Source organism: Cydia splendana, chromosome 10, assembly GCF_910591565.1.
Source record: "Cydia splendana chromosome 10, ilCydSple1.2, whole genome shotgun sequence".
Classification (NCBI taxonomy): Eukaryota; Metazoa; Arthropoda; class Insecta; order Lepidoptera; family Tortricidae; genus Cydia; species Cydia splendana.
This window is the reverse complement of record NC_085969.1, coordinates 20,524,582-20,538,491: the sequence shown is the minus strand read 5'-3', so window position 1 is coordinate 20,538,491 and position 13,910 is coordinate 20,524,582. Positions and strand designations below refer to the sequence as shown.

The following is a 13,910-nucleotide window of genomic DNA, read 5'->3' as shown; positions in this document are numbered from 1 at the left end:
GATAAAACGCCTCCTTGTAGGCACCCTTTAGTGGTATAAAATTCATGCTCTATATATAGTATTGATGGTCGTTCGAGAGCATGCTATGTACCCATCTGGTGGTTTCGTCTACTCCCTTTGATTTCATACCATTGAGTATGGTCTCTGCGGGCGTATTGTCGAAAGCACTTTCAACATCAAGGAACGCACATAGAGCGGTTTGCTTTTCCTCTAGGGTTTTCTGCACCTTGTCAACCTGGTTGAAAATTATTTCGGCGACACGGCGGTTTTCAGTTGTGTCGCATGTTCCGGTGTAGGATTTGGTCTATGTTTGGGGACAGATTATAGCCCCTCAGCAACAGCCACCATGCCCTGCTGACTGGGGCTGGTCCAAACAACATGGAGCCCATATGGACAAGCCTACCTGCGGCGGCTGCTGCTTGTTTAGAGCTTATTCGTTGCCGCTGCAAAACAAAATGCGCAGGGAGGTGCAACTGCATTAAAAAAAAACCTAAAATGCACAGTCTCATGGGCATGTAATGGCAATTACGAACATTATATATCTTATTTTAACCCGCATTTTTTGTCAAACATCTCCTATGTTAATTTTATCACATTTATAATACTTAACTCTATTAGCGAAAGTTTTCCCAACATCTTTATTTATATATGTATATATATCACGTCCAGAAGTAATTTTATAATGTAATCTACCACCAGAAGAATAACAACTTATCAGAAATCATCTAAACATACTTAAAAATCCTAAACGTTGCATACCACTCTTACAATGCAGGTACGCCGCGCGACACAAAACATTTTTTTTAACAGAGTTATGAAAAAAAATGTTTGACAAGTTTACTATTCTGTATAGTAGGAGAACTGGGCTATTCACAGGTATTTTTTTTCTGGAGCAAAGCCTCATAGTATACATTTTGTTGAGGATTTTCGAAAAAAAAATCAAAGGATTTTTTTTGAATTTTGAATTGTTCGATTTTTTTGTATGGGTGAGTGAAAATTTAGTCACAGAAATGAATTCTTCATCCTCGAATTATACGAAAATGATACCAAACTTGATATAGTTGCGAGATGTATGCAGATATAAAGCTTAGAGTGAAGCGCGCCGGAGGCACTTTTACCCCCCCTCCCCTGCCCACCTACTGGGGGGAACCTCTTGGCAACCGGGCTTAATCAGCTCAGGTCACCCCCAGGAACACCTGTTCCAAGCGGTTTGCTTTGTCTCCAAAATGCAAGGTCCCCTTAGAAAACGGGACCTTAGATCCCCTGCTATAAGGAGTGGTCCAACATGGGCGATCGTCAAGCTAAATCAATTCGGCGCTGTGCGGCCTTGTTCTATGTGCACGCGGATTCAACTCGTAGCACGCGCCGCACCGCACCGCTACGGTAGCGGTGCAGTGCGGCGCGTCAAACATTGAAAATCGTACGCCCTCACCGCAAGGCTACTCTTTATTATTGGCACAGATTTACCTAATCAACTTTTCAGTATACAGGGTGATTCATGAGACGTGAGCAGGACTAATCCTGCACACTCAGTAACTGATAATTGATCGATCACCGTCGTATTTAGGTGAAACAGCCAGATTTTTTCCTATTTTTTTACTTTTTGGTGAGGGCAAATTTAATCCTCTACAATCATGGTCACCCTAGAAGACCTAATTATTAAGCATAAAACCTCTTTAATTTTTGATTACGAAGAAAATAAACTGTCAAACTTGAGTGAGATACGAGTTTTCAAAAGTAACCAGACCGCGATGACAGTGATGACATTCAATTTGACACAGAATATCGGTAGTTTAGTATTCTAATTTTAGGGTGACCACGCATGTCGTAAATAAATTAATAACTTTTTTTTTCAACACGACTAGTTAACGTTAACCTCACTAATACTGATACGAAAGTGTTGCTTATAATCTACGAAATGCGCAGTATTAGTCCTGCTCACGTCTCCTGAATCACCCTGTATATAACGGGCATAATGAAGACTCTTATCAGTTTATTATGACAAGAAATAATACATGATCATAATATTACATTTACTCTACGTACGTAACACATTCTAATCTCAAATACCCTACGTACTTGAAAATGTTACGTAAGTACATAAGTTTATTTAGAATGCAATAAGAAAGGGTGGTTGAGGCGATAAATCTCAATAAGGATTCTGGTATGTTTTATATGATGTTCGTAAGGATGAACGGATATTTAAGGTCAAAGGCACATACATATTTCATTTGGTTAGGTTGGATTTAAGAAAAAATATTGTATTATTGTTAAGACGAGTGTTGTACAAAAAACATTATAGATAGATAGATAGATAGATAATTTCTTTATTCATACCCACAACATACACGGCATTGAAAAAGTACAAGATAAGAACATGCAAAGCAACTTAATTACTAAAAACTATTAACTATTACATTAAAAAATTATGAAGCCATGTGTCGTGGCACAGAAAAGGCGCTGGCTCAGCATTGTGATGCGGCAAGCCACATCGCTGGTATTCTGCCAGTACCTTACATACAAATATGCAACGCTTATTTAAAAATAGTTGGTACGAGTAATATAAGAAAAAACTACTGTGCAACTTGTGTGTGACGTGTACATTATTGTGTGAGTGTATGTGTGTGTGTGTGTGTGTGTATTTTAGGACATTTAGTAACTTAAGTTATATAATGCTGGACAACGTGATTAATAAGTATCTACATAATGTCGTAACCAAATCATAGAATTTGATCATTTCATGATAACATGTCATTTTAGAAGTGATCACTTCAATATATGGTAAGGTTAGGTTTAACATTTTTATGATGAGGCCAAAATATCGTTTCATGAAATAATTACCACATCATGAAATGGTAAATTCTAAGATCAGGCCACGACACCTACATCATTTGCCTAAACCCGCATTTCTTACATCTTTATCACTTAAACGGATGCAACTTGACGTTTTATTTTTGTTTTATCCGAGGGAAAAAATATCTTCAAATAGTTGAACTTGTTAACGAAGTAGAGAAACTTTTTCTATTCTCACAATGCTCCGTAAACTGGGAATTTCCTGACTGCAGATCTTCTCATAGAGCTCAATAGCCAATCGCCATACATCTTGCTGAAGAGGGTCGACTACCTGTGGATACTTTTATAATTTATCTACTATATAACGGAAATAAAATAGAGTGAAGAATTATATCATTTACAAAACGCGGTTGCATGAAAAAAAATATGAAAAGAAAAATAAAAACAATAGCTTACCTCTTCTATGTTTAATTTAAAATGCATATGTTTTTCTTTATGTAGGTATGTTAATAAATATTTACTTTATAATAAAAACTAGATGACATTGGTACTATAATAAATCTAAATGCGACCAAAGAAACAAATAAATATACAACAATGCCTACATACAAAATATTACATGAGATAGGTGTAATATTATATTTCCAAAAATAGACGCTCACGGTGTGATGATAGTAAGTACCTAAATTTCAAGTTCATATTGAGGCAACTAAGAAAAATCGAATCGAATCTCTATTGGTACCTACGAAACCTTCTAACGTTACTCTTCTCACGTCAAAGGTTAAATATAAAACCTCTAAATATTCGAACCTTTCAGTAAAAACGGCATTCTTATTTCGTTTTTCTCACTCAAATTGAACGCAATCGCCATAGATCTTGCGAACAACCGGCAACCTGTGGCTACTTTAATATTTATCGGCGCCCCTACTACGCCGTAAGGGTTACCTACTTTCTTAAATTATTAAGCTCAAAACAGCCTAAGAGACGTAGCTTTTCTTCTATGATTCTCCTTTTGGTTTTGAGCGAATCGTTCACGTTTTTCCGAAGGTAAATGAAGGGTATGACGGTTAATTCGGTCAGTGAATGATGTTTATTAGCTTTGCGCTGTGTACTTTAGGTTTTATAAGCAAAGGTTGTTTAACAGATGAGTGTTGGAGCTTTGTTTTCGACGTCTGTTTATTCAAACCGATGAAGGAATTTCTGAAACTAGATAGATAGAACTCGTAAATATCAACGTAATCGATGTTAAGGAGCTAGGATTTCATCAAAAGGGTTGCACTACTTGCACTGCTATTCAATTGCAATCTAATTGGAAAATCCCAGTGCAGCGGAATATTGAAAAGCGTTTTGCATATGGAGATTGCAGATGTAAATACTCTCCAGCTAAATCTTCAGCTTATTATCGTCCACTCTGAGGCTAAGCGTATGCTGAGACGCAGGTGACGCAGTTCACGCAGCGCAGCGCAGAGCAGATTTTGTAAAGTATAGAATGTCCTTTAGCTATACGCACGCTGCAGCGCATAGACGTTCCATACTTTACAAAATCTCCTCTTAACTGCGTCGTCTGCGTCTCAGCATACGCTTAGCCTGAATCTTGGCCCCTTTTCGAATACGCCACTTGTCCTGAGCTAATTTTGAGTCTCTTTTCACGACGCACATGATTTGACATCTGTACCTGTATGTAAACATACCTTGACAAAGGCAGTAGCGAGGTCCTGTGGCCCGGCGGCCGCAGGCCGAAGTGTGAGCGCGTAGTCTCCGGCTTGGCCGAATAGTTCACAACGCAGCGTCATCGTTCGGCGACCCGGAAAGCCGTGCATCTGGATAAAAGTAAAGTACGGGTCATTTTAATTGTGTTTTTGCTCTGGCATCGCACTGTGGAACGATGCTATAGTCACGAACCGCGATTGTTATGCCATTTAAGGTTCTATTAGCTAAATTGGCCATTCCATAGTGTTAGTATTGAACAACCAATTTAGCTGGGACCATAAATGGCTCAATGGATGATAACTTTTTATGGTATTGACAAAGAATCTTAAAATTTTGGAGGGATAGTCCTAAACAAAATATTTTTGGTTACTTTGGCTGTTAATGTATTTAATGCTGACCGTACACTTAGGTACATTTTAAGTATCTGAGTACAGTTAGACAAGAAAAGTCTGCAACTATTTTGATAGCATACTACGCAGTGCAAGTGTTATTTATACGTCATGATTTCATAGATGTTTGACGTTTAAAATAACACTTGCACTGCGTGTGCTATCAAAATCGTTGCAGACTTGTCTTGGTCTAACTCTAACATTTCAACAATTAATTGGAATATCTCCATAACTAAACATTCGTTTCTGTTTTTTTTTTGTGGCTGAAAGCTAGCTCGTATATGTGTTTTCATCGTCTGTTGAAGTCTTTATTTTATAAAATGATGCCAAGGACGTGTTTGTAATTTTTTTTGTGAGGAATTTCTTTTGATAATACTAAATAAATATAACTTTGTTTTTACATGTTTATATTTTACCCACTAAGCATGAAATTATTCCTTGAAAACCTAATATTTAATTCATTTCTGAAGTCTCACAAGTTAACTGTACCCTTCAAATGTATCTCCAGACCAAAGGATATTTCTCCACTGTTTTAAGTATGTACAATGAATTTTAAGTTTCAAGCTATTATATAGGTCAAGCAAATTTTCTAACTTTCTTAAACTCCATTTTCTGCAGAAAGCTGCTTCAAGTACTTTAAAACTATCTAGGTTGTTATTTTCATCGTTTACCAAGCGGAGTATGCGATTTTGTTCACGTAGAATAATATTTTCGCTCTCCAAGCAAGATGATGGATGAACATCTTTTTTATACGATGCCAACAAAATCCATCATTAGGGTCCTTAGATTGTAAAGAATGCTAATATACGGCTTTTTGGTAATAAAAGCTACTCAGCTAAACTGCAGACGTACAGACAGACAGACGAGTATGTCAAAATTGAAAGGATTTCTTGACTTCGGATACTAAAGAACCTAAAGAAGCAAATAACACAGTTTAAAGTTGAGTCATAATAAAACTATTTGGTACGTCCTAAATCTCGGAGTAATTAACAATGGAGCCGCCATTAACAGGCGTTCCCCTCTGTCGAAAATAGGCGGCCAATGGTCAACAACTTGTGAACCATATGTATGGACTGACGTTTATCTGACATGACGTACCTATACATTTGATGTGCCCCTCCCCCGCAAAAAACGGCAGACTATTTTGTACCGAAAATTTTAGACATGGCGTCTCCGTTGGTTATATCCTCTAAGTCCTAAATACTTCTCCGTATTCCGTATGTCTTATCTACGTAAGAACCTAAGACATACAGAGAAGTAGGAAGTAAAAGAAAATTATACAAGTTAAGAAAGAATAAGTGAATTATTTTTACCTGTTCAGAATACAAAACGTGCGCGTGAGAGCTGGTGTTCTTCCCATCGCATAGCACAGCTCCTCCACTCGAATGTCCACAATACAGCAGCTCCAGCCAGAAATCCGCACTTTGCAGCAACGGAGCACACATCACCTTCGGGAACTCCAATATCGCTGTCACCTGCCTCTCCGGATACGTCTGTATTTGCTCCGGAGTCACATCTAACTTCGCTGACGGCCAAAGCACATCGAAATTCCACGATTTGACCACTCCGTCTTCAGTTTCCACTATTCTCCCTTCACTTTCTTCTCTTTTTACTCTCTTATTTGTTTTACTGATTACTTTATTATTTAAATCTCTTTTAACTTTATCGTCGCCTTTATTTTCATAGTTTTCTTTACTATTCACTTCTCTTTTATCTTTATCACTATTACCATCATTAGACACTCCACTGTTCACTTGTTTATCATTCACTTTCGCATCTCTTATTACTCTATCATCACTAACACTATTGTTATCATAATCATTCACAAAATTATCCGCTAAAAGCTCAACGTAGTAGGTTCCACCTCGGGTGAAGTAGCCGCACGGGAGCGTCATGCGGCCTTCAGCGTCTAGCGCTAGTGGCATAACAGCCAATAGCAGTCGTCCGTCGTCGTCGTCGCGCGCGAGGCGCAGGCGCAGCGGCGTGGACGCGCCGTGGACGTGGACGTGGACGTCGCCGCCCAGGGCGACGGGGGAGGTGGGGAGCTCTAGCCATACTTGGGTTAGGTCTGGCTCGTCGTTGGCGTACGGGTTCACGAAGTTAGCGCCACCTAGGAAAAAAATAATCTTTATGAACTGTGCTGTTCATAACAGCTAGAGATATATTATATGCATCCGTCAGATGTCTGGCAGATGTGTGTGTGGCAGACGTATCGGACACTTAAAGATACATATGTACCAATATAAAAATAATGTATGAGTTATATACTCATTTTTAATATCTACTATCCCTGAAATGCACGCGCGAAGCATCATACTTGATCTGTAGATACATTTCGAGCGTAGCAATCTATAATTTAATTTGTTAATAGATTGCTTCAGAACTGCGATTAGAATACGTGTAATTAGAGAATAAACCTGCTTGTTTCGTTCGTATCTATTTCATTCTTCATTAGTGCAAAGCACTTAATGACAAGCACTAAACACGTCCTAATATTGTACAGTACCTTACCCATTAAACACTATCTTGAATTCTAGAGACTAAGTAAACGGTATTTAATGTTGTTCTATTTACGTGTAATTCATGAATAATTTAAGGGTTCTAGACACTACTGCCATCTAGTTGAAACTGTCTTTGATTAAGTATTACAGAGGTGTGACACACTTACACGTACAGTCGGTGCTATTACTAACAAATATGTATGCAGGGGTGCTAAGCTAATTAGTTTTGCTAACTGTGCTTTATAACTAAAGGATGATAGAGATATGAAATGGTAGGTGGATCCATGTACGAAATAATCCATGCTAGCGTCCTCCATGTACGAAATAATCCATGCTAACCTTAACGATGCGTTTTTGTTTCAGAGTCTTACACGGACATTGCCTCTATATTTCATTAAAGCATTCATTTGGCAAACTTTGTGCAAGTTAACATACTTCTATTATTTTTTCTTCTCATACTAACTCTGTAATTAATGTCCTCAGTAAGTTTTTCCTTACCAAACTTTGCCTTACTTGGACAAATGGGTTTTATTCTGCAACTATGAGCAAACTACCACAAGTTCCGTCCATAATAGACATCAATTTTGTTTAGCCCCAACTTTTGCTGGTCAAACGAGGCTTTTATTATATTAAACGGTCCAAGTTTTAGCTGTTTTTGAAGTGAGTCATGCGACTAATTTAAACTTTCATGATTTTTACACATTGTTACCTAAAGACAATTGTTACTGATATGACTCACTGTCACTGAAATATTTGCTAGCGTGTGCGTAACTTACTTTACAGTTCATATGGTGCTACTTTACCTCCCTAGAGCAGCAATTAGCACAATACGTGCCTATGTCGAAAATTTATAGGGCCATATGTACTATAAAACTTATAATACACGTGCGAATAACTAATTTGCAACTTATGTCGATTTATAACACTCCCTTCGGTCCTGTTTTAATTTATACTCGTTGCGAATTTCCTGCTTTTTCGCACGTGTATCGAAAATAACTATACTACGAGTATGCATCTCGCTCGTGCTGGCATATTAATGCTTTAAAGATAGCTTTAAGGCGGACTCTAAACTTTTCGATAGATGATCGGGAATGGAACTATTAACATAGGAAAGTGTGTACGGATCCCTCGGTGCGCGAGAATGACTCGATATTAACCGCTTTTTGAATAACCTTACACTGTCACTTCGTAAGAAAAGTTCGGCATGTATAATAATTAAGAAAACCTCGGCAGGGAGTAATAATTGAACGTCACCCATTTCAAAGAGTTTCTCTGATAATATATTATCATTATCTGCCACGCTCAGCAAATACTCGGCTTCCTTATACGAGCTCATCTTAATCTCTTATTTGTTAAAGCATATATGCTATGGATTAGTAAAATGTACCGACGCGGCTGTAATGTAGGGATGTACCGAATATCCGAGTTGAGATATATTAACCAGCAATATTAAAATTAGCAAATATTTTTTTAATCAAAGCGGCGGTAGCATGGTATTTTTATCGCCTGTCACTATACCTGTCACTTTTGCACTTACATACTTGTTAGAACGTGACAGCCATGGTGACAGGCGATAAAAATGTGACCCTGCCACAACCGCAGTGCTGGTTTCTAATCCAGTGTTAAACTGAGTTGGATACATTCTTGTGAGGTTAGACAACTTTAGGTGCCTACTTACTTAAGATTCCGGTTTGTTCTGTTTATTGTATCTATACTGTGTATTTAATGCGGTGTCCTACGTGGGCGGTCGGGACGCGAACGCGAAGCAGTGCGGTGCGGCGCGGAAGAAACAAACCTCTGATAGGTACCTACCTTAGGAAGTGTCCTACGTGAGCGATCGTTACGCAAAAGCGAAGCGGTGCGGTGCGGCGCGGAGGGAACAAGTACCTATGGAAGTGTCCTACCCTACGTGAGCGATCGTTACGCGAACGCGAAGCAGTGCGGTGCGGCGCGGAAGAAATAAGTACCTATGGAAGTGTCCTACGTGAGAAATCGTTACGCGAATGCGAAGCGGTGCGGTGCGGCGCAGAAGAAACAACCACCGTTACAATGTATCATCATAAATAAATGTCTTAGTTATATTTATTGAAAAATACAAAGCAATAAATAACAATTATAGACGAAATAGGATTTGTATCATTGCACAAAACTGGAAAATTTATCCCTACAGAAGAGATGTCTTGGTGAAAATCTTTGGGTAATGAAGACTGCTTAAAAAAGAAGTATATAGACTAATCAGAACTACCTATCTAAAACAGAATGAAATAAAATAAGTTCACGATATCAGGTACCATTGTGATTCAGATTACACCATGCTGCTATGTCGCGCCGCATTACTGCAGTAAAGGTACCTTTAATGTCAGTATTTTCAGTAATATAAAATGGCAATATCACATCACTATTTATATAAACCTTTATAATTGATGTGTCTACCGAGTTGCCATCACCAAAATACAAAGACCCCTGAAACAGTATTAAACTTCAATATCTTATGAACATTTTGCTAGAATTTTGATGATCAGGGGTTTAGGGAAACTGGTTTTTTGTTCATTGTTTTGTGTCTGCATAATCAAGATGTCTGCTTGGTATTTTTATCGACTGGTAATAGGGGGTTATGTGCTTGGTTGTTAATTTTATGATGTGCTGATGGGGTGGGGAATTTATAATGTGATCGATTGAATGAAATTAGATACTTAGATTGAAACGGAGGTGCTAAGTTTTTTAGCTGTACCCAATTCTCATTATCAACTTATCCGAGGACTGGTATTATATGATCTGTGTCCGAGGTGTTGAATTGGACAAGTACCTACTAAGTAAATATAATAAAATAAATAAATATTATAGGACACTTTTTACACAAATCGACTAAGCCCCATAATATATAAATAAATACTTAAATACATAGAAAACAACCATGACTCAGGAACAAATATCTGTATCATCATACAAATAAATGCCCTTACCAGGATTCGAACCCGGGACCATCGGCTTCATAGGCAGGGTCACTACCCACTAGGCCAGACCGGTCGACAAATACTTCTAATACTTTCTCTCTTTCTTTTTTTCTTTCTTTGTCTGCTAATACTTTTCTATAAAGTTAGGACTAATATATAAGTCAGCGTACTTGAAGGTTCATACTTGTATTTATATGTCTACGGCACGCCCTGTCTGGCGTTTTTGTGGCTTCTCCGTGAGCCGGTGGACTATTGCCGGTTCCTAGGAGAATAGGTTATCGCCCGGATACTATTAATAGGTACCTTTGCTATTATAGTTCAAGATTTTCGTAGCTTTCTCCAGGATCTCACCATCAGATCCTGATCTGGTATTTTTTGTAATAAAACATCATCATCATTATCAGCCATAAGACACACTGCTGGACGAAGGCCTCCCCCAACGTCCGGCCCTGCGCTATCCGTATCCAGCGGGTTCTGGCGACCTTCACCAGATCGTCGGTCCACCTTTTGTTAGGCCTACTCATCCTGCATCTTCTGGTACGCAGTGTAATAACATTTTTTTTTGCCTTATTTTGTATCCCACTGCTGGGCAAAGGCCTCCCTCCCTTTCCAATCCTCCCTTTGCTGAGCAAGACCCGCGAATCCCGCTGGAACGCATCCAAGTCGTCCCGTCATCTCTTTCTCGGTCTACCTCTGCCTCGACTACTATGGGGATGCCAGCTAGTGGCCATTTTACATTTATCAAAAATAACACGTTATTTCAAAATTAAAAAGATATACAGAATTTGCAATGAAAATTGGAAACAAAAGGAACTTTACAGCAGCTGTGCAGTCGCATAGCTGCAGGCGGTAACGAGTCCAACGTGTACGTTCTAAATTATTCAGATTTTTCCAGTTGGTTGAGACGGATTTTTTAACGTATAATAGAGTACAGATGTACTGCATAATTATTTTCCATCTTAATTTCACGGAAACGTACGAATGTGACTTTGCTATTTCAGTTAGTCTCGGTACAAAAAGTACTGAGGTTGACTGAAGTAGCATGACAAATACGAACGTTTCCGAGAAAATACGATGGAACACAATTATGCACTATTACATCTGTAACATAGCAATTAGGTTTACGTCTCTTCTGTGGACGTAGGTAAGCTAATATCCCTATATCTGCTAATTCTCTATATAAACCCTTATCCGCATAAAGGATTATTCACGCTAGAACGGTCCGAGTCCGGGCCGAGGCGTCCGACACTTCGTTCGTTCGTTTTCTATAGAAAACATCACGTGATCACCGCTCACATTTCAAACTATAGATACCTAACTTTGCACGCCACATTGACAGAACAAAATGTGAAAGTGACATGATATTATAAATGTCATATTTCCTAGAAAGTTTACGTTTATGATGGCACTTGCACACTTTGTCATTGCAAAAACCGTGCAGAGTTAGCTTGGTCCTTAATAAACCTGTGTAATAAAATCATAACAAAATTACATTCAGATTAATGTATGACGCGGCGCGTGACTCGCGCTCAATGTCGCTTTGCCGGCCTAGGCCAACAATGCCGTACGAAAATCCAAAGACGTGCGCTTACCATTTTCACATACGAAATGACAATATTTCCACGCATATTTGAGATTTTTTTTATAAACACATCGAACACGTAAATATGATTAAATTTCTTAATCCAGGAACTAATTACTGCCGTCGTTAGCGACAAAATCGTTTTATTTGTCCCGTTAATTGACTTTTCAATCGACAGCTATTTAATTTATCGCATTACTAGCTCGATCCGGTCTGAACCAGGCTAAAGCTACGTTCGAATTAAAATAAAAATGCCATCTTGATTTCATACTGGTTTGACATTATAGGAAAACAACTTAGCTGTTTACAAACTCACTTTAAAGAGTTTAAAGGAAGATATGGTGTTGCGCGGGTCTTAACGTTTTACCTCAATAACTCTGAAAATAAACTTCTGTTTTCAATTTTGCTCATCACATCCTTTGGCTATGTCACTAGCTAATATTTTATACTAAAATTATATGAATCTAACTATACGTCGGTGCTGAATTAGCTCAGTCTTACTATAATTTCAAATCATTATCAGATATTTAAAGTCAGAATGCCACTCCTTTTGGGCAATGACCGGGTCTCTTCATTAACGGCTATGGCTAATGCTCCGATGTCGACATTGTTTTATTCAGTGACATTTCATTTGGATTCGATTCGCTTGCAAAAGAGAAAAGGGTTAACATTAATACATTCACTCCAGGCGGGTTCTCTGTTCGTAGGTGCTTTACGCTACAAGGCGGAAAAACCGTTACAGCTCGTAGCGCAACTCGCGCTGTCAATGGGGTTCTTCAAAAACTTTTCTAGATGGTCAGAACCGCGCATGCGATAACTCTATTACACTTGCATGCGTCTACAGTCTACGGTAACCGCTTACTGTCTGGCGGGCTGTATATTTTTTTGCCATCACCTTGTCATAACAACAGTCAACATTCAATAGCATAGCCGTGGGCATATTTCTTTTTTACCCCAATTAAGGCTAAATTAGAGTGTCATAGAAAGATGCCCGCAATTTGCGAACTTCGGTGTTCGTGGTAGGCCCTCAGCGCGGCATCTTCTGCCACAGCAATCACAAATAATATGTTGAGAGTCCGAAGATCGAAGTCTGGCATTGCGGAGTCTTTGTTCCCTAAGATTCTCTAACCAGTCTTTGTCATGTTTGGGTTCCCCCACATATGTAGGTATATGTCGACGCGGAATCGACAAAATCCAATAGGAAAAAGCTTTATGTCTGCACAATAAGAGCGAAACACCCGTCGTTCGACTTGGCTCGCATCGACGACTATTTCGCTCTTATTGCGCGGACATAAAGCTTTTTCCTATCGGCTTTTGCCAAATGCGCGTCGATATATCTGGGGAGACCCTTTCTCTACACCCGCTTTACTGCGTGTCTCGCTGCCGTAGGTAGATTTGAGACAAAATTCATCATCATCATAATCATACAAATATGTATAAGATATAATGTGTTACCAGCAATAAGCAGCAGCCGCAGCAGCGCGGCGAGCGGCAGTGTCATCATGCGTCACCGCGCCATGCCATCTGTAACAAACAAACATAAACTATTAATATACACATACAGACATAACTTTTATCCTATAGGGACCGTGCGCGTTGGAGGGTCTGCCATCTTGTGGCCTGAATCGTAAACAATATGTGCACATGTACATTGCCAAAGCAAGTGCTACCATCTATTACCGTTCTCGTCGGTACGTTTCCTTGTGCATAGTAGTTTCTGCCATCTTGTGGGCTACATCGGAAGCATAAACGACACATTTACGCCTCGCGCCAAAAATCTGACGGCTCCTATCCTGCCCCCTATAGTTCATGCACGGGGCCTATATATACATACACTATGAACTGATAAACATGGATAGGTATTCTATTAGGCCATACATAGTATTCCCAGACCCAGAATTAGTTTTTGGCCTGAGCTCCTTGAGGCTGACTCTCCTACTAATTTTAATGTGTAGGAATGAATTTTATTCAGTGGGTCGAA

The 13,910-nt window shown here is 39.0% G+C and overlaps 1 protein-coding gene and 1 long non-coding RNA gene across 2 annotated transcripts in view; one reads left to right on the top strand and one right to left on the bottom strand.

The window, feature by feature from the left end:
• Positions 1-13,910, bottom strand: part of LOC134794433 (uncharacterized) — a 399,097-nt gene that overhangs the window by 41,109 nt on the left and 344,078 nt on the right. Inside the window, exons 5-7 of the mRNA XM_063766246.1 lie at positions 13,385-13,453; positions 6,206-7,002; positions 4,485-4,613 (exon numbers count right to left, since the gene is read on the bottom strand). Coding sequence (XP_063622316.1) covers positions 4,485-4,613; positions 6,206-7,002; positions 13,385-13,433 — 975 coding nt within the window. The 5' untranslated portion in view covers positions 13,434-13,453. The remainder of the gene's footprint in view (positions 1-4,484; positions 4,614-6,205; positions 7,003-13,384; positions 13,454-13,910) is intronic.
• Positions 1-13,910, top strand: part of LOC134794469 (uncharacterized) — a 585,842-nt gene that overhangs the window by 450,775 nt on the left and 121,157 nt on the right. The window lies entirely within an intron of this gene.